Source organism: Durio zibethinus, chromosome 10 (assembly GCF_047325235.1).
Source record: "Durio zibethinus cultivar Kanyao isolate XHJ-2024 chromosome 10, ASM4732523v1, whole genome shotgun sequence".
NCBI classification, from domain to species: Eukaryota; Viridiplantae; Streptophyta; class Magnoliopsida; order Malvales; family Malvaceae; genus Durio; species Durio zibethinus.
The window spans coordinates 19,830,293-19,853,137 of record NC_143171.1 but is presented as its reverse complement, the minus strand read 5'-3'; the positions used below and the strand labels follow the sequence as shown (position 1 = coordinate 19,853,137).

The 22,845-nt window shown below is 28.1% G+C and overlaps 1 protein-coding gene across 1 annotated transcript; it reads left to right on the top strand.

Moving 5' to 3' along the window:
• Positions 1-14,610: 14,610 nt before the first annotated feature.
• Positions 14,611-20,043, top strand: LOC111291865 (citrate synthase 3, peroxisomal-like). The gene is made up of 13 exons (XM_022883965.2): positions 14,611-15,016; positions 15,113-15,293; positions 15,937-16,022; positions 16,236-16,340; positions 17,145-17,207; positions 17,397-17,506; positions 17,765-17,884; positions 17,971-18,046; positions 18,269-18,342; positions 18,465-18,585; positions 18,984-19,081; positions 19,199-19,322; positions 19,691-20,043. The coding sequence occupies exons 1-13, from the start codon at positions 14,771-14,773 to the stop codon at positions 19,820-19,822; spliced, it is 1,536 nt and encodes a 511-aa protein (XP_022739700.2). The 5' UTR covers positions 14,611-14,770; the 3' UTR covers positions 19,823-20,043.
• The last annotated feature ends 2,802 nt before the right edge of the window (positions 20,044-22,845 follow it).

The following is a 22,845-nucleotide window of genomic DNA, read 5'->3' as shown; positions in this document are numbered from 1 at the left end:
TCCTTAAGAACATCGTTGAAAACTTCAACCAACAATTGAAAAATCCATCAGTTTTTGGAAAAGTCACCAAAAAATTCAATAGGAAATTGAAAAACCCATTGGTTTCTAGAAAAGCTGTCAAAATCTCACAGTCAATTGAAACATTCAAATATTCATCGAAAAATTCATCCAAACCTAAATTTTTTCAGAAAAATCTCAAAATTTCTCAGATTTACCCATATTTCTTCAAAAACTCTCCAAAATCCTAATCTAACGTCCAGAAGCCTAAATTTAGCTCAAAATCTTTCAAACAAACCCAAAATCAAAAATCAAAATCCTAGAACTTCTATGCTACCCAGAAACTGTTTCCCATACCTATAACAACCAAAATTTGCCTAATTTCTCATTGTGTCTCCCCAGCCCATTTTGTGTGTGTTTCTTTGATCTTTAGTTCAATTTATAAGCAATCTTTAGGAAAACAGACAGAACCAATCCCAGGCATGAATCCGGGGATTGAATTATGTTCGAACATGATTTTAAGCTAGATCCTTGCTAATTTGTCTGAAAAGATCTTTGAATTGAATTCTGATTAACTGTGCCAATTAGGTTCTCTGATTTAACCAATTCAAAATTTCAGTTTCCATGATTTTTGTCATCAACCGAAAATGGAAAAGAAAATGAAATACAATAACAATAACAATAGTAATGATGATAATGATAATAATAATAATAATAATAATAATAATAATAATAATAATAATAATATAATACTATATAGTATACTAATAATATTATGATAATGACACTATAATATAATATAATATAATAAAAAATAATAGAATACGGTCTAATTGACCTCTCACATAGTCTGATTGACCCTGGACACAAATGAGTGTCAACAGCTGTCTCTCTTTGCATATTCCTGTTAGATAGGGATGATGCAAAGACTTAGATACATACTTCGTTCCAAGAGTCAAAGCAACAAATTGAAATAATAGAGACTAAACCATAAGTCAAAAAATGGTTTGGACTAAACTATGATCAAAACAAGTGTTCAGGACTGAGCTGCAAGTCAAAAATTAAAATAATTTGGACTAAGTCGAGATCAAAACAAGTGATCGGGACTAAGCCGTAAATCAAAAAATGATCTAGACTAAGTCGAGATTAAATGACCATAACAAAACTGCTAGTCAAAAGGATAAAGCGACCAGGACGAGTCGAGGTCGAAGGTGGCTGACCGGGATAGAATCACGAGTTAGTAAATGATTTGGACTGAGTTGAGATCGAATAACTAGGATGAAATTGTGAGTCAAAAAGAGAAAACGATCAAGACCAAGTCGAAGTAAAAAATGGTTGATCAGGATGGTATCGCAGGTTGAAAAATGATCTGACCTGAATCAAGATCAGATAATTGAGACGATGTCACTAGTCGAAAAGATAAAGCAATTAGGACCAAGTCAAGGTCGAAGATGGCTAACTGAGATAATATTATGGGTTAAAAATGATTTGACCTGAACCAAGATCGGATAACTGAGATGATGCCGTAAGTCTGAAAGTGACCAAGACCAAGTCAAGATCGAAGATGAATGATCAGGATGATGTCGTGGGTTGAAAAATAATTTTGGCTTGAGCCAAGATCGGATGACTGGGATGATGCCACGAGTCTAAAAGTAATCAAAATCGAGTTAAGGTCGAAGATGAATGACCGTAACGATATCGTAGGTCAAAAAATGATCTGGTCTGAGCCAAAATCAGATGACTAGGATGATATCACCAGTCAATAAAATAAAGTTCAAAATTTCACTCTAAATCCAAATATTCATAATTTGGACATTTAAAAATTTATGAGGTTTAATAACAGAAGTTGAAAAATCTCAATATTCCAAGTTTAACAAAATTGCAAAGATTCAAAGTTTGCAAAGGTTTTCAGATTCGCAAGAATGAAAGATTTGCAAGATTTCAAGTTTTGCAAAGGTTCTAGATTCACAAAGATCTCAGGTTTGCAAGGACTTTCATATTCACAAGAAAGAAATATTCATAAGGTTTCAAGTTTCGCAATGGTTCTAGATTCGTAAAGATTTTAGGATTGCAAGGATTTTCAGATTCGCAGCGAAAAAAGATTGGCAAGATTTCAAGTTTCGTAAAGGTTCTAAATTCGCAAAGATATAAGGACTTTCGAATTTATAAAAAAAAAAGATTCTAAAGATTCTAAATTTTATAAAGGTTTTAGATTCGCAAAGATGCAAGGACTTTTAAATTCATAAAAAAAAAAGATTCATAAGATTTCAAGTTTTGCAAAGGTCAAAAAAATAATTTGGCCTAGTCGAGATTGAAATGAGTGATCGAGATTGAACTGCGAGTCAAAAAAATAAAATGATTAGGATCGAGTCGAGGTCAAAGTTGAACGATCAAGATGATGCCACGAGTCTAAAAGTGACTAAAATCGAGTTAAAGTTAGAAATGAATGACTGAAACGATGTCGCGATCAAGAAATTGATATGGATTAAGCCAAGATTGAAATGAGTGATAATGATAAAGGAACAATGTAAATGCATGTCCTATCCAGGATGAAGATGTAAGCACAATGTAGATAATGCTGATGTCATGAAATTTTAATTATGGTGACAATATTCTTAAGACTCTACCAGTCCTTTTAGCTTCTCAGTATTAATAGTCTCAGAGTAAATTTTATTGACAGATCCATGTCATTTTTCTCATCTGATCACAACTCACAGATCGTGTCAACTGAATTCATCATTGGGTCACCTTATTTGCCCTTTTGTAAATAATTTTTTCATGCTTCTTTCATCTATCTCATCTTGGATTTCTTTCAAAAAATGAAAAATTTTTTATGAAAAATATTATTCATTTATTTACCATCATTCAAATCAGTGACAAATATGATACCTTTCTTTAGTTTATTCAAGGAATATTTGGCAAAGAATGAGAAAAATGGGTCTTTATTATTTAAAAAATAAAAGGTACGATCAAGAACAAATCAAGGGTAAACAAAGGCAAACTACCGTCATTTTTTCAAATAGGATGTTAACATCTCAAAATAACGATTATTGAAACAATTTTGAACTCAAACTCAGGATCTTTTTTTGCAAATACATTTCATTAATATCTTCTTTGAGCTAATCATTTTTATTCGTGGGACCTTTATATGAAGTTATTTTTTGAGTTTTCATCTTTACTTAAACTATCTTTTCGAGTTTTTAGTTTAAGTCATCATTTTTTTTCTTATTCTCTTTCTTTTTCCTTTTTTTTTTCTTTTCTTCTTGCTTTTTTTCATAATTTTTTTATTTTTTTTACAATTTTTTAATTTTTTTTATCTTTTTTATTTGCTTTTTGTACCCCTTTTTCTCATTTTTTCCATTTTTTCTTTGTTCATCAATGACACTTTGATAAAAAGCTTCAAATAATCCAACAGCAAACCTGTCCCAGTTCAATTCATAATCCTTTAGATCAAGTATTCACATTCGATCGAAATGAAATTTTAAGGGACGTAACGTAGGCTAGGGTAAAGGTTGCCAAAGCAATAGATAAAATAAGCTTAAATTGTATTTGTGGGATAATTAAACCAATGATTATTTCTTCATATGGAGCATTTTGACATTTTGCCCATCAATTTTCCTTTTTTTTTCTTTTTTTTTGGAGCACATTGACATTTTACCCCATCAATTTTCTTTCATTTTTTTTCATTTTTTCATTTGTCAAGGAAACTTGATCACAAAAGGGTTTTACCCTCAAGAATTTCTCAAACTTTAGCCCTCAGTGTGGGGTCATCCTTGTTTAGGGTTCCTCAAAAAAATTTTAACAGACTCAAAATGGGATAGCAAGGGATAATTTTTTTTTTTTTGGAATGATAGAAGAAAGATAGCCATTTCTCATTTTGAAGAACATTCATTGACCAATAGCAAACTTGTGAAAAATTGCAAAGATCATGCATTGCATCAGTTTTGAAATTTTTTTCCAGATTTGTCTTTTTATTCAATAGTCCTAATGAATTTTCATCTATCAATCAAATTATCATGAATGATGTTTTCAAAATTGAATCTTAAATTATCATTATGATTGTCTAAATATTCATTATTTGAAAATGAAGAATGGATATGGGAAAGAGGTATAAAAAGGTAAAAGTAGATAATAGGTATTCACACAAAAAAAGAATGTCATAGAAATGCATCAAATTTGTCACTTTCATTAAAATGATGAAAAATAAAAATGAAATCTAAATACATAAAAAAAATTTCACATTATCAAGAAATCATAAGATAATCGGTAGTGCCAATCAACTTTCCTCAAAATTATGCCCTTGGATGATTGAATGACGGGTAAACATTGACATTAGATGCTGTGTTTCCACTGGTATCAAAATTTATTATCCTTTTCTTGATCAGACTTTGCATCATATGTTTCAAAGAGATATAATTTTTGATGGAATAGTCCGCCACCCTAAAATGGTAATAACAGTGAGTCGTGGAGTCGTACCATTTGGGATAGGGAGGTTCGAGGTGTTTTGTAGGAATGGGAGTAATCAAATAGTTCTTGTAAAGCTCTTGGTATAAATCTGTGTAGCTCAACGAATAAGGTCAAATATAGGCTTTTCCTAATTTTATGATTTTCGCACACCACTTGTTGGGGTAATTGGATGAACAAAAGGCTTAGGCATGAATGGATAAGAAAGTCATAGAGTTGATTGATACACTACAGTAGAAGCAAAACTTGTAGGTGAATGATATATGGGATATAATGGCTAAAGGTAATTTTTGAATTATGACCTATCGAAACTCACAGCTTGAGTCTTACTTTTTTTTTCTTGGGCATCTTTTTAGTAATAGAAGACCTCATTCTTTCAATTTGTCACTCTTGATTGTATTTTTAATGATTTTTTCTGAAATCACCATGTTAGTAAAATTCTTAGTCACATTCCCTACCATTTTCTCATAGTATGGTGACTTGAAAGTGTATACAAATAGCACTGTCATCTCTTTCTCTGTTAAGGGAGTTATACTTGAGCAGTGACATCCTGCTACTTTTGGGCATACTCATTGAAAAACTTAGATGCTTTCTTCTCCATCTTTTGTAATTAAAGACGATTAGGAGCCATGTCTATAATGTGATGGTATTGGCCGATAAAGGATCGAGTCAGATCCTTCTACGACTTAATGCGAGTCCTATCTAACTGGACATACCACCTTGTAGTAAACCTGGTTAAATTGTCTTGAAACACATGTATGAGCAATTTTTCATTACTAGCGTAAGGTACCATCTTATGATAATACATTGTGATATGTGTAATAGAGCACTTAGTACCATCATACTTTTCAATTTTTGGTACCTTAAAATTTAGAGGAATCACAATATTTAAGACCGGACAAAGGTTAGAGCATCTATGGATCCATAAAAATCAATGTCTTTTACAATCCGTAATCTTTCTTCAATCATACTCATAGCTTGATCGATCTTAGAGTCTTCTAGGGACACAACTATTTGCAACTTCATTTTTTCTTAAGTTTCATTCACTTTGGGAATTTGGATAGGCTCATATGCCTTTTTAACGAAGACATGATTGGTATAGCTTTGAATATTCCCTTGATTGTAATTTGGGAATGTGGTCTATTATTCTTAAAAGCTTGAAATGGTTTGGGTCTGATGTGAAACGAAACCTGAAGGATACATTGGCTCAATATCTTATGTGAGATGTCTATTTTTATTGGATTCCCTTTGTTTGTCTTTTCTAAAGCTTTAAGGATCTTGCTTAACTTCCCCTTAATTACTTTCTAGGCCTTTTTTAACATCTCAAACCAGTCTGTATTGTCTTGTTCCATTTTTTTGGGTATGGCTTGAGTGTAACACTAGTGTTGAGCTATCATTGAACCTTGATTTCTTATAATCGTAGTGCAAATTTAAGATGATATTTATGGAACCATCAAATTATGCATGAGAATGAATACAGTGATGCATGAATGCATGCGTACATAAATAAAAAAAAAGGTTAGTAAACGTAATATGTATGTTTATGAATATACACAAAAAGAAAAGAAATAAAAAGAAGACGAGAAATCGGTTAGTCACATCAATAAAAAATAAAGAATAAACATTATAAAGTAAGTAAAATAACAACATGACTCTAAATTTTAGGTTAACTATAAAGGGTGGAAAGACATGGCTCTATCTATGGTTAGGCTCTTGAAGTTAACTATATGCAATTTGGATTACTTCTAAAATATTCTCAAATTGTTCCTTACATCATAATCCATTATATACTAGAAAAGTACCCAAATCCTAACCCATTATAGGCTACAAGCAGAAATGATTCAATCTGAGTAGAAGTATTTTGTAAGCCCATGCGGAGACATGAAATCTTATAAGGGCATAGGTACTTCACTCCCTCTTAAAGGTAGAGCTCAGATGGAGAGCTTTATGTTATGTATATGCAAATGTATAACATATATGTACAATAAATAAATGAATAACTAACAAATATAAGCAATGAAAAAAATAAATAGAAAAGAGAAAAAAATTCCAAATTTATTAGGCAAGGCTTGGATAATAAGAAATTGTTCACCGGCTTGACTCTCGGTATCCCTGGTGGAGTCGCCATACTGTCATAACGTATAGATCTATGACTTACCTCTAAATATGGATTAAAGGATTCACCACTAATCTTTTTTATTTAGGTGTGATTGGCTACCTGATTGAATCTATCTTATTTAAAGAGGAACCCAAGATTGACTTAGATATCTTTAAATAATAGATTTTGATCTACGAAACTAGAATTAGGTTTGGGAATGCAATTACATGTGAAGAAGGTTATAGCACTCCCATAGTGCCCATCCAAAGGATGGTATTAGTTTGATTTTAGATTATCCAAGCTTTGATCATATTTATAATTTATTGAATTACTTAATATTGAAAATTAGTCTTAAAATTATCTCAATAGTTTGGTAGCAATTTAAGATAATTCTCTCACCTCAAGAGCATTTATGGAGACTAGTGTCTCATTCTGAAAAGGCTTCATCGTCGGATATGTTAAAGTATTTTATTTTAAAAAATTAATAAAGTCTCTCAATAATTTGATAAAACTTACTTTGAAGTAGATCTTCCTACAGTTTGGTGAGATTTTATTATTAAATATTTATAAGAAAATTCATTAAGTCTTCCAATAATTTGGTAAACTTAATTTAGGAATCAATCCTACAATCATTTGGAGGATAAATTATTTTATTTATTTATTTTAGAATGATTCATGAAATTTCCTAATAGTTTGGTAAATTCCATTTTAAAAATTAAATCCATGAAAATTTTTCAATAGTTTGGTAGAATTCATGAATTTATTTTGTAAAGATGTTTATTTGAAAAAGATTTTTTATTTTTTATTTTTATCTTTTATTTTTTTCATCATTTTTTTCATTCTTTGCTTATTCTATTTTTCAAAAAAGATTTTTTTTATAAAAACCAATGAAATTAAATAAAAAAACTAAAAATAAAAATTTAACAAAAAATAAAATAAAAATAAAAAAGGGAAACCTTGCGATTTGGGTCATGTTAACACGAGTCAGCATGCGAGTTAGGGGTCAGAGTGTGGATTTGGGTGTGCCAAAATGCTGTCATTTTGGGATGCTGTATAAGCTAAGTCCCAACATTTTTCTCAGAATCCCCTATGCTCTCTTTCTTTCTAAGCTGAAAAACTTTGACTTATCTCTAGAATTTCCCAAGAACACCATCAAAAACTTCAATCAAAAATTGAAAAATCCATCGATTTTTTGAAAAGTCGCTAGAAAATTCAACCAAAAAATTCAAACATTCATAAAAAAAATTCATCCAAACCTAGATTTTTTCAGAAAAATCTCAAAATTTCTCAGATTTGCCCAGATTTCTTCAAAAACTCATCAGAATCGTAATCCAACCTCCAGAAACCTAAATCTAACTCAGAATCTTTCAAATGAACCCAAAATCAAAAATCAAAAATCAAAATCCTAGAACTTATATTCTGCCCAGAAACTGTTTCCCATACTTGCAACAACCAAAAATTTTCCAATTTCTCACTGTGTCTCCCCAGCCCATTCTGTGTGTGTTCCTTTGATATTTAGTTCAATTTATAGGCATCCTTAGAGCAATCTTTAAGAAATAGATAAAATCAATCTCAAGCTTGAATATTAGGATTGAATTCTGCCTGAGCCTGATTTTAGGCTAGATCTTTGCTAATTTGTCCGAAAAGATTCGTGAATTGAATTCTGAATTCTAATTGACTATGCCAATTGGGTTCTTTGATTTAATTGATTCAAGATTTTCAGTTTCCATGATTCTTGTCATCAACCGAAAATGGAAAGGAAAATAAAATACAATAACAATAATAATAATAATAATAATAATAATAATAATAATAATAATAATAATAATAATAATACTAGACAATATACTAATAATAATATGATAATAATACTATAATATAATATAATATAACAAAAAAAAGAATACGATCCAATTGACTTTTCACACGGTTTGATTGACCCTGGACACAAATGGGTGTTTACATTAAACCAATTAAAGTCTCAAAAATCAATAAATTTAACCGTAAATTTTATCAAATCAAAAGAAAAAATCCCTAGAATCTCACCCAGAAAAAAGACTATAAAAAACCTCAATCAAATCCGAGCTGAAAAGTAAAATTTTTAAATGAATCAAATTTTAAACCCTAAAATATTGTGTTGAGATCATTTAAAATTTTCTTCTTTCAAACCAAATGACCAAAAGAAACAAAAAGAGCACTGATGAAAGTATTGCAAGCCATTATGATGGTGGCCGTTGAAAAAACAAGCCAAATTGATGTGCTTAGTATTAGGTGAAAAGTCTTCAATCAATCAAGCATTCAAGTGAGTGGAAGCAAAATCAAATCATCCATACAATATATAAAAATTTAACATGGTTTAACCAAATCTAATGGGACCCTACATTCACATATGAGATAAAAAATTTATTAATTGTGAAAAATTACAAACATACAATTAAATCAATCCTAAAGTGATTTCTAATTATCTCAATTCAAATATTTACACACATACTCATGTGGACCTTATCATTTTCCTCTAACCGATTCATAAACATAACAATTATCATACTTACGGACCCTGTTATTCTTATCTAGTCCTATAAAGTATTCAAATTCTAAACATTCAAATATACATACCTATATAAACTTTCTCAATCTTTTCTAATGAGGTATCTATCCCGGTAAAACCTATAACTTTCTTATATATTTTTCTCATGCCTAATCTTATGAAAACTCCCATTAATTATAAGACTATTAACTTACCTATTAAGAATCATTTTCTTCTTAATTTTTTTTTTAATTTTTTTATCCATCAAGTAATATCTAGTTAATCTTGAAAAAATCTCAAACAAATTTCTTACGGCATCTAAGTTATTATTTCTAACAACCTTCACATTAACTAAATTTTATCAAATTATCATTTTTCATGCTAGACATATTTAGCTTCACACACAATAAAAATCTTATAACAATATTCTTCTATGTCTTCATGCAAACCGATATTTTAAAATACGAACTCAAACTCTTTATTTGATTGAGTTCCTCTAAGCTTTTTTTTTTTTTTTTTTTTTTACATCTTGAACATTTGTTCTAATACTAGTTCATGAGTAAAAAAATCATCAATCAATCAATCAAATATCCAAGCGAGCAAAAATGAAATCAAATCATAAATGATCTATTCAAGAGATATAATTTAACATGATTCAATCTAATCTAAAATAGTCTATATCTATAAATGAAAAAAAAAAATCTATCAATTATTGAGAATTACAAATATACAATCAAATCAATCCCAAACCAATCTCTAATAATCCCAATTCAAATATTTACATATAAACCCATGTAAACCCTCTCATTCTTCTAATCTACTCACAAATATAATAATCATCATAGCCATGGACTATTTTATTCTTCAATTTTATGGAGTATTCACACACTAAATATTCAAACATATACACTTATTATATATACTGTTTTAATTTTTTATGATTTTATAATATATTTATTATGATAAAATTTATAACTCTCTTATATTTTTCTCTCATATATTACCTTATAAAGACTTACAATATATATAAGCTTACTAACTTGACTATTAAATTTTTTTTTTTTTTAGAAAATTTCTTTTAGAAAATTTTTTTATCCATCAAACAATATGTAATCAATCTCAAAAAAAATTAAAATAAATCTTTTATAAAATTTGAGTTACTATTTTTAATACTTTAATTGAAATTGATAAAAAAATAAATAGCAAAAAAAAGAGAAAAAAATTGATTTCTCTTACCTATCCCGTCTCTCCATCTTTTTTTTTTTTTTTTTTTTTTCAAATTAAGGACTCCTTGCCTTCGTGAAAACAGAAGAAATCATGTGGGAAGAAAACTTGGACGACACGTGGACAACTAATGTCCGAAGAAACTTACAAAATTTATTATATGGATTACAGGTGAGAGCATCCAATTTTATCACCCTACTTATAATATGATGGTAAATTTCAGATTTATTCAATGATTAGTGTCTGATTCTTTGTTCAAATAGTTGCATTTAAATCTCACTTTCCCAAATTAAAAAAAAAAAAATTAGCAACAACCTTGGTCAATTGGTAAAGTGTATATGATTATTTTATTTCTAACAACTTTAAATATATAAAAAAAAATAAAATTTACCACTCATCTTCAAACAAATATAATTTTATCATTATACTTTTTAATTTAATTAAAAAAATTACATGTTTAAATATTTAAAAAAATCACTTACATTGATATAAATCTTATTCTTTTTTATTTTTGAATAAAAATAACTAAAATTAAAAATATTAGTTTGATCCAAATTAGTTATGAATTTAATTTTAATTCAAGAATAAAAAAAATAAGATTTACACTAGTTTAAATAAATTCTTACTCTTAATTTTTTCAATTGTTTTGTAAAATATTTTTATACTTAACTTTTAACTAAAGATGTTCTTCGCAAAACTCTAGTGAACCAAGTTAAACCAACACCTTAAAAATTCAAGCTTCACTTTGTTCCACACATTCAACTTAACATATTAATAAAATATTTTTGATATTTTTTATTATATTTAAAATTTAAAATTTAATAAAAATATATTATTTATTATAAAATACTTTTAAAACTTACACCTAAACATCATATGTAAGGAATCAATTAAACTCAAGCTTCTGACTAGGAATGGCAACCTAACTCATTCTTAACAAGTTTCAATCTAACTTGATTTTTTATAATTGATTTTTTTTTTAAATCAAGTTTTGAATAGGATAATTGTAGAACAAAGTCGAAATTAAATTTTAGGCAAACTCACTCCAATCCAGTATATATATAATTATTTTTTTAATTTTATATTTATATATATTTAGATATTTATTTAATTTTATATTTATATTAAAAAATAATATTTTATTAATTTTAGATTGGGTCAGATCGAGTCAGATTGAGTACTGTTTTATATAATATCAAATTAGGTTGGGTTCGAGTATAAAAAATAAAAAAAAAATCATTAAGATGGGTTGAGTTTAGGATGAGTAAAAATTTACTTTGATTCGATCCATTGTCATCTTTATTCCGAACCTATCTATTAGCTTAGCTTGTAAATATTTTTATTAACTCAAATTGATAATATTATTCCTTCCTTATCATAATATTTGTTTTTTTTTTATAATTTTTACAGAATTTAAAGAAAATGATTTCACTTTAGTCTATGTAATATTAAATTTATTTTATTTTATAAAATTAAGTTTTGATAAAAATTAAAAAAATAAAAATAATTTTAGAATATAAAAAATAAAATCATTAATTTTTTAAAAAATATAATTTTAGAATATTTAAAAAATAAAAAGTGAATAAATAAAATGAGACGAATAAAGTAATAAAAATTACATCCATTGATAGCTAAATGATAAATTTCATCCATCAATTTAATTAAACTTTATGTCGAATTATATAAATAGTTTTGCCATTCAAGTCTCTTTTGTTGTTAACTTTTTTCTTTCTACATCTAAGAGCGTAAAGCAATATGAGTCTATAGAATAGTTTTGCCATTCTATATAATATTTATTTTCTTAAACAAATATGATATTGATAGGTGAAGCGGAAGAGAATAAAATAGAAAAGAATTAAAAGAAGAAGAAATAAATAAAAAAAAAACTATCCCCACTGTCCTTTAAAAATGGAAACTAGCCTCAAAGCCATCACCGCCTACAGAGGACAGATCACCGTTCAGAAATTCAAGGAATATTCAAATTGCACACGTTATTATGAGTCTCAAACCTACTCTCATAACCGACGAAACAATCATCACACGCTACTTTATCCGCCAAATGGCTATTTTGATATTCTCAGACACGTGGTTAACCCACATCGCGAGTTTCTAACAGCGACAGGTTTCCACAAATAGCCAAGTCATCGTGGACCCCACCTAATGATAGATAAGCGTCCTGGCATTCACATTTTTAAACAATTTCTAGAATAAAAATGCAGCAGCATATAACGCTGATTAGTTGGAACAATTAAAAATCTTCCGGCTTTAATCACCGTTGCGTTAATGTGATCATGTACCCATCACCGTTAACTCAGCCGCTATGATTTAATAGCCCATAGGGGGATGTATATTACATTATTAGAATTTTAAACGGAACTCTTTCCTGTTTCTAAATTTGGGAAAAAAAATTATCCTTATCCGGTGAGCAGAATACAAGCTAAGCTACATTCCATTAATGGAATAAAATATTATTAGTGTAACAGCATTCCATTAATATTTGCTTACATTCATATAATTTATCCCAAAAAAAAGTTTGCTGCCAATGTTTGTTTATAACAACATATATATATATATATAAGATTTACAATAACGTGATGTATTAATAAAAGAAATATAATATTTGATTATAAAGCAAATTTGTGAAATTTCAATGTTATATTTTTCTCTAAACGTTTTATATAAATTACATAAATGAAATATTTTTTTATGATTAATTTTTGTTTAGAATTAAACTAACTTAAAACGACAATCGACAAAAGTAAAGTGACAATATTGATAGATAATATAATTATTTAATGATTAGATTTTAATTTTTGGTACATTCATTCGTTAAACACAATTAAAAATTTTATTATTACTATAGATAGGAAAAACAAAAAAAAAAAGAAAATTGATGATAATAATAGTGTTAAAAATTTGGCCTTAATTTAGATAGTATAGTATTTTGGTGATTAAATAACGCATTGAGATATATTAATTTTTTAATTTTAACATTCAATAATTTATCAATAAAATACACTAATGTTGACCAAATTTTTTTTTTACCAAAATAATTTTATATTTATAAGCTTAGCAATGCGGTTCCATTGTTTTCTATGAGAAATAAATTTACTTGTGACCAAAAAAAAATTTAATTAAAATTGAGTACATGTACCGAAACCGCAAAATTGAAAAACTAAAAGGAGTAAAAGATAATTTGACAAAAAGAAAAAATCCCTGCACAACAATTATATTAAATCCCTAATCAAAAAACAAAATTCCAAAAAAAAAAAAAATCCAAAGAAATTCGTATCATCTATAATATTGTATTACAATATACATTAAAATTTGATAACATTTGTTTATGTTGATGTTTAAATAGACCATCTATATTATTTACACGTAAGATATTTTTAAATAATTTTATTTAATCAATTATTTATTTTTTAAAAATTTTAAATTTTACATTTATCAAAATTTTTTAAAATATATAAGATTTATCTTAATTTAAATATAATAAAATATATCTTCTCATATTTCATTCTTACCCAATTCAAATAGTTTTTAAAGGTTAAATTCTTATATTTTAGGAATATCGTCTAAATTAATATTTATATAAATTTAAATAAATAAAATTTATGATTGAACCACTGTTATTTATTTATTTTTTGTCTTTATTTTTTATAATTTAAAATAAAAAAATATTTCATCTCAATTTAAAATTACACACATATCTAAACTTAAAATTATACTAATTTTTTTATCTTAGTTTAAAATTAAACTTGGATAAACTAAATTTTTAAAAAATTAAATTTTTTTCAATTAAATAATTATCAAATATATTTTACAATTTTTTCTCACAATCAAAATTTTTTTGGTCATAAAAGTTTGAAAAGATAAAATTTCAAAATTAAATATGAAAAAGTCTTTCATGATATATCACATGTGTAAATCTTAATTTATATTAAAATAATATATACTTTTAAAAATTTATGTAATTATGAACAAAAAATTATATTTCTAATGTATATAATTTTACTTTCATAATTTAAAACTTTCATAATACTTATTTAGATTCTTTCATAATCATTTATATGTAAACAATTTTTTAAATTTTAAATTACAAATTACAAATTACAAATTACAAATTACAAATTACAAATTACAAATGATTATGATTATTTTTATTTATTTATATATAATATAAAAATTAATATAAATTAAAATTTTAGATTATAAAAAATATAATAAAAAACTCCGTACATGGCACGGGTAAAAAAAACTAGTTCCTATATATAGGTAATCAGGCATTGGTCCTTTTATCTCTTCTTCAAAACACAAGCTCCAAAAACAGAAAGCGACCCAGCAGACCAAAAAAAAAAAAAAATTCATCTTCCCAAATTAAATCTCGACAAATTGTTCTTCTTCTTCATCTTGTCCTTTCGATATTTTGCTATTTTGTTTTGATTTTAGTTTAAAAGATGTCATCGAATGAAGAACTATCTTCAAAAGTGAAGGCACGGTTGGCCGTTCTCTCTGCTCATTTAGCATCTCCTGGTTCGTCCTCCAACGACCTCACCTTCACCATCCTCGAGCCATGGTGCGTCTCGGCTCAGACCGTTGGCTCTGTTGGCGGTTTGTTAACCATTCTCGACGAGCGAACCGGCAAGAAGTACCAGGTCCCTGTTTCCAAAGACGGCACTGTCAAAGCTACCGATTTCAAAAAGGTTTTATATTTATTTAAAAGTTAAACGGATTTGTTAGTTTTTTTTTTTAAAAAGAAAATCATCTGATTTTGATTTGAACCTTGAATTTAATTGCAGATAACAACAGGGAATAATGACAAGGGGCTGAAAATTTATGATCCGGGTTACTTGAATACTGCTCCGGTTCGGTCGTCGATTTCTTATATAGATGGAGATGAAGGGATTCTTAGATACAGAGGGTACGCAATTGAGGAATTGGCTGAGAGTTCCACTTTCTTGGAAGTGGCCTACCTCTTAGGTAAGCTTTTTACAAATAAAAACACCCCTTTCATTATGCAAACTTTGATTGTTTCAAAATTTTCTATGGAAAATAGATTAAATTCGTGCATCTATGTAATTTTTAAAGTGATCGGTCTGGTTGAGATTTCCCGGAAACTAATTTGGTGTACCTAACATTATGCACATGAAATTGCATGCGTGGGATTCGAGGATTAAATTATATGCAAATCCCACCTTGCAAAGCTATTATCTTATTTGGTGAAAGATAGTTCACACCTGCGAAGTCAATTGAAATCTTTAATGGATCAAAGAAAACAGTTGGTGATGCCCATTTTAAATAGATGCATATGGAGATTGTATGTAAATCCTGTGACATGCTGTGTCATGAAGATCAATATGGGGTTAAGGCAAAACCCTTTTTGATTAACTAATAATTCCCTGACTACTATTTGAAGATAAAATCATATTTGCCTGTCTCTTTCAATGTTGATATGACAGACAGGAATTTAACTTAATAAATCAATTGCAAACTATTTCAACAATGGTTTTATCTAATTATCTGGAACTAATAAAGATTTATATTCATGTGTCTTTGATTGCAATTATGTATTTGTTTATCTGTTCAGTGATGTGTTTTAAATAACTTGCTTTCACTTTTTCAGTGTATGGGAATTTGCCTTCTGAAGGTCAGTTAGCAGACTGGGAATTTGCTGTTACTCAGCATTCGGCTGTGCCACAAGGGATTCTGGTATGCTTTTCTTTCTTCTAACAATAATCCATGTCTAATCCTAGTGATGCTGCAATCTGTGTGATGTTTATAAGAGCAGGTTCCCTTGCTTTTCTAATTTCTTTGGTTTAAGGGCCAAATTTCTGATTTTTTTCGGCAATAATACTAACTGAGCTCTGTCCTGATTGTACAACAGAATTTCTTCAACTGTTTCTTGTTTTATCTGTTTTGTAGGACATTATACAATCAATGCCTCATGATGCTCATCCAATGGGTGTACTTGTCAGTGCAATGAGCGCTCTTTCTGTCTTTCATCCCGATGCTAATCCTGCTCTCAGAGTAAGTTGATGGTTAACTTTCAACAAATGCTTTATGAAGACTCATTTTAAGTTGACACAATTGCAATAGCTTTTTGCACCCTCATGGATTTGGGTCTATGAGATTACATAGGTAACAAAAATAGTGAAAAGTTATTTTTTTTTTATGGAAGAAAAAAATATGATAAGTGTGCCAAGTGGTTTTAGAATTATATGGATTCTAAGATCACATTGTTATAAGACACTGGATATTACATTTTACCTATATTTTAAGTTGCCTGTCTTGAGGGTCTATTTCACATATGTCAAAAGTGATTAAAGAAATTAACTCAGTGGAGGCCAACTCTCTCTATCTCTCTTTCTTTATATATATGTTATAAAGAGAGAGAGTTGGCCACAACTGAGTTAATAAATATGTATTCTGTGAGGTAGCCCCTTGCAAAAGGGTCAAAAACTGAAAATTAGGGGTTTTGACCTCATCCTTACAACATAAGAAAGTGCTCTGGCAGTATGGCTTGATTGAAGGCAAATGTAGTTTTAACACCATCCAGGCCAGATTAGAGCACATTTTTTGTGGGAAGCAATTGTAGAAACATTAAAATCTGGACAACTTGCAATAACCTCCTGTTCTGTTTGTTAGAGAAAGACTCTGAGGTATCTCCTCATGCTAGTTCAGGCTTAAGTTATTTGCAGCTTTACTTTGTGTAGCATCTTTAAGACATCAACTTCTGCTGTGCTTTTTAAATAATAACTTAAAAATCTTTCTGGGATTATTTTATTCTCCTAGTTTGTCTGGTGTTTGATCATAGACCTACTATTAATGCAGGGCCAAGATCTATACCGGTCAAAACAAGTGAGAGACAAGCAAATAGCACGCATTCTTGGAAAGGTTTGTGCATTTAATTCCTTTTCCCCTCTTTGTGTCTTTTGTACTCTAAAGCAGTTGATTCATTTCATGAGGAAATGACTTTAACTGTGGCCCATGAACTTGTTATTTTCATCTTGTCCTATGGGTTTTGGATTGTCACTTATTTTCATTCTGTTGAGAGATCAGTACAAAGCTTTATTCTGTTTGCAGGCACCAACCATTGCTGCAGCAGCTTATTTGAGGATGGCAGGAAGGCCTCCAGTTCTTCCTTCCAGCAACCTTTCTTATGCTGAGAACTTTCTCTACATGCTAGACTCAATGTATGTCCTTTGGAACCTTTAATTCTCTCATTAATGTATTGGCTACATTTACGCATTACTTTGGGAAATTGTAACAGTTATCTCCTTGCTGCTAAATTTTCTTTTCGTTGATAATTTTTAATGCTCTTTTATCTGGTCATCCTCATCTAGGAGGCCATGAACAATCAATACTTATGCTATTACCTGGTGTTCATTCAAGAAATGCAAGATTTAGGCCTACCTTTGCCTAACTACTGTATTCATTTTGATAACTTTCAGGGGCAATCGGTCTTACAAGCCCAACCCCCGGCTAGCTCGAGTGCTGGACATTCTTTTCATACTACATGCAGAACATGAAATGAATTGTTCCACAGCCGCTGCCCGGCATCTTGCATCAGGGTAGGTCTATTAATGTTATTGTCTTACTGTGCTAGAACAACCAAAAGTTTTGTATTAAATATTTGTTTTTGCATCTGCTTCTGCAGTGGAGTTGATGTATACACTGCTCTAGCTGGAGCTGTTGGAGCACTATATGGTCCTCTTCATGGTGGAGCAAATGAGGTATGCAGAACCAAATATTTGCGGTTTCACAATAACTCCATTCTTATTGCTAGTTGTCTGGAATTCAATTTCCAACAGAATGGTGTTATAATATGCTAGTTCAGACTAAACAATTGCACTTGGGCTGCTCTTTGTTTATTTAAGTGTATCAATTCTTTTTTTCTCTTGAGCTGTTTGTGCCGGCAGTACCTGAGCTTGTTTTTGTTCTCTGGGTTCATATAGGCTGTGCTCAAGATGCTTAGTGAGATTGGAACAGTTGAGAACATTCCAGAGTTTATTGAGGGTGTCAAGAACAGGTGAATGCTTCATATGCATTTTGCTGTTAGTTAAAGTGACAGGAAGCTAAAGGTCCTGCATCCAGAGCTGTATTTTCTTTCAAATGTTTTAGTTATTTTCAAATATATCTTCATTTCTTTAGGAAGCGGAAAATGTCTGGTTTTGGGCACCGTGTATACAAAAACTATGACCCCAGGGCAAAGGTGATAAGGAAATTGGCAGAGGAAGTTTTTTCTATTGTCGGCCGGGACCCTCTTATTGAGGTGTTTATCTACCCTCTAAAAATTATATTCTTTTGCATAAAGCATTTATTCTTTTCTCATGCCTTATCTGTTGCATGTTTTTCCAATCACTCCATATTAAACTTGTGCTTATCAATGGTATGTAAGCTGATCAGATATGATAAGGCATAGAATGAGAGTTCTGTTATGTTTCTGAAAGCTGGTTGTTTGGCATTGATCAAGGCATTGACTTAGATGGCAGATTCTGTAAATAGTATTTTCTTTTCCAAATATGGATTAAATTAGTAGGGTTTAAATAAAATTTGTTAGTACTTTATAGTTGTAATTTAAGAGACATTTATACACTTGTCTATGATTTCTTTGTTTACTGTAAATGATTTAATATGCTTTTTTCTTCCCTTTCATTTTTTGCATTGCAGGTAGCTATTGCTTTGGAGAAGGCTGCATTGTCTGATGAGTATTTTATTAAGAGGAAGCTTTATCCAAATGTTGATTTCTATTCTGGACTAATATATCGGTAAAGACATGATTATTTTCTTTGCGTACCTTAAAAAACTAGACAAATGCATAAGATTTTGTTAGTTTTCTTCCTTCAAGTGTTGGACTGGTGATAAGTAAGGTTTTTTTTCAACAGAGCAATGGGATTTCCTCCGGAGTTCTTCACTGTGTTATTTGCAATCCCTCGAATGGCCGGATACTTGTCACATTGGTGTGAGTCTCTAGATGATCCTGATACAAAGATAATAAGACCACAACAGGTGAGTTAATAGTTCAGACTCAAAGCCATGTTATTATAATTATTACTATGATGATCATGATCATGATGGTGCAAATGAAATATTATTGACATGTTCATTCCTTGCTTCTTGGCATATAAGGAAAGGTGTGTGTTATTTTATAGTCTATTGTGATTTGTTGTGAAATCTACCTAAATAGTGTAGAAAACACTTTAGAACATTGAAACCAAGGCTTCCAAAACTTTTTCCTTCACATTCCACCTTTTGGCTGCATAAGTGGCCTAGCCACTAAGTTATAGGAATTATGAAATTTTGCAATGTGATAAAATACTTTTGAGAGTTACTAAAATGCCATTTCTTGGTCTCTCTTATTCCACTTGAATTTTCAGGTTTATACTGGTGTATGGCTAAGGCATTATATGCCACTCAAGGAGCGCATGGCGTCAACTGAGGCGGATAAGCTTACTCAAGTATCCATATCAAATGCCTCAAGGCGGCGACTGGCTGGATCTGGGGTTTAGCTTATATAGAAGGCATTGCAAGTGAAATAAACGGCACAGATATCGCCAGGAAAATAAATGTACCATTGTCAGTTGCTTTCTGCATCAAAAGAGTATTTTTGGCAGAAGCTGATACATTGGCCCCTTGTTATTATATACCTCTTATTGTTAGGAACCAATGTCACATAATTTAGACCTTAAAATAATTATGTTGGAAATGGTAACTTGTTTATGTTGTAGTAGTTTGAGATTTTCTGCATCAAGTATAAATGTAATGTGTAACGCATTTGCTAGCTAGCTTTGGCCCACTGCTCTGGGGCGTGTGTAGGGAGAAAGAGTTGCACCCTAGATTAGGATTTGAAACACTCTAAACCACTCTCTTGCTTAGAGGTGAGCAATTTTAGTTTAAAACCAAATTAACGGAAGAAATTCGTTTAAAATAGTTTGTTTAATTTGATTAATTTTGATTTATTTAGATGGATCATAAGATTAATTTCAGTGAAATTAAAAATGAAAATAATAGTGATGATGAGATTAAGTATTGCATATTATAATCGGTACATAAGATTAAATTCGATGATTGGATGTGTTTGAATAACAAACTAATTGTAGTGATAGAGATAAAAATAAAAAACTTGGAATGTATTGTTTGCTAACAATACCTTCTTCACATTCTTTTGGAGGGCTAGCAAAACTGGGAAGACCAGCAACCATATTTTTATGATGAAGTTTCTTTAAACCACTCAAATTCAAATGATCATAGTAAAAATGCCATAGCTAAGCCGCTTCGCTCAATTTTGCTAAGATGCATGACCAATTAATGTTATTGAGATAGAGAGGGAACATCTTGTTTGTGGTCATTGTAATTTGAGCAATTAACTAATTTAGCATCTTGAATTCCACATATTTATGTATTAATAAATTACATATATTTTTATTTTTTATAAATTATTAATATATTTTTATAAATTATTAAAACTAAAAAATTAATTTAATTATAATAAAAATTATTATTTATAATTCATTTTCGATTTTAATAAAAATATATTTATTAAAATAAAATAATAAAATTCGTAATAATATATATTGAGTTAATAGTATCTATAGTTCCTAAACTTTGACTTAAATTTTATTTTAAAAAATTCTAATTAGATCTTTAATTATCTAAAGTTATCCTATTTGATCATTCCGTTTTATGGAATCGTTTAAATTTGCAACAAATATTAGCTGGTATCACGTGATAATGTCAGTTGCAACTCACGTGATAGATAAGAGATCAAAATAAAATTCTCTTCAAGTTTAGGGACAAAAAATGAAACTATCTAAAAATTTTTATAAATTTCATTTATATTTTATAAAATATTAAATTTAAAATTATAAAAATTCAATAGCATTTTAAAAACAAAAAATTATTTTCTACTAAAAATACTATTTTACTTAAAAATCATAATAAAAATATTTTCTATCCATAAAATATATTTTTTAAAATATTAAATATCTTTTATTTTCCTTTTTCTAATATATTTTATAAAAAATAAATAAAGAAAAAGATAAAAATAATTCAAGAAAAATTGATTTTTATATATTTCAAATATTTTTTTATAAAATATTATTATTTAAATTTTTTTATTTTTTTATTATGACATGATTTATCAATAAAATAGTATTTTTAATAGAAAATAGATTTTTAGAAAAGTAAAATTAAGTTTAAAATTTTAAAATAATTTTGTTAAAATTATATATCATTTTAAAAAATTAAGTAAAAATTTTTATATCGATTTAAGAAATTAAATAAAAACTCTATATCATGTTAAAATATTATATAAAAATTTTTAGATCAGTTTCAAAAATATATTTATTAATTTATTCAAAATATAAAAACTTTATATTCATATAAAATAACAAATATAATTTAAAATGTTTTTTTTTAATTTTTTTATAAAACATATTTGATAAAATATATAAAAAGGAAAAATATAATATATTTAATATTTTAAAAAATAAATTTTTTGAAAAGAAAATAATATGTTTTATTATGACTTATGAGTAAACTAATATTTTTAATAATTTTTTGTTTTTGAAATTTATTAAATTTTTAAAAAATAAATTTGAAAATTTTAACTTAATTTTAAGTTTTGAATATCTATTTTTTATTTAAAACAAAAATCTATGTAATAAGTTATATTATAACAAAAAATATGCAAATATAATTTTAATATTTTTATAACACATGTATAAAATATATAAAATTTTGAGATAATTTTATTTTGAGTCTCTAAACTATGAGAGAATTTTATTTTGATCTTTTATCTGTTATGTGAGATGTAGCCAACATTATTATGTGATGTTAGTTGGCATTTGTTGTCAATTTAGACAGTTCTATAGATGAAATAACCAAAATAAGACAACTTTGAAAAATTAAAAATTTGATTAAAACTTTTTAAATTTTAAAGACCTAAATAAAATTTGAATTAAAGTTTAAAGACTATGAGTACTATTAATTCATATATTTTGTACATGTTAGCTGTCATATGTTTGCCATATGTTAGACGTGCGGCGCTAATTAGGATTTAAAGTTAGATTTAACAGCAAAATTAATTAGATGATATTTTTTATATTTGAAATTATTAGAATTTGAACTTTTAACATTAAAATTAAGAGTGTAGATCATACGTGATACATAGAATGATAGATAGAATAATATAATAATTTTTTTATATTATGTTTAGTTTCTATCTAATTGAAATATATATAATTACAAGGAGGATTATCATTTTTTTGGTATAAAATAATTTAATTCTTCTAAACTATAAAGAATTATTTTTAATTTATGGGATTAAATTTATATATCTTATTATACTTTTAAAAATTATATCAATAATTTAAATTTATAAGTTTTGAAAAAAATAATTTTGAGTAATAAATAAATTATTCTATTTTACTCATTATACACATTAAACATAAGATATGATGATATTATTTAATTTAATCTTATTTATAATATTATTTTATTTTATTTTATCATAATTTTTTATACTAAACAT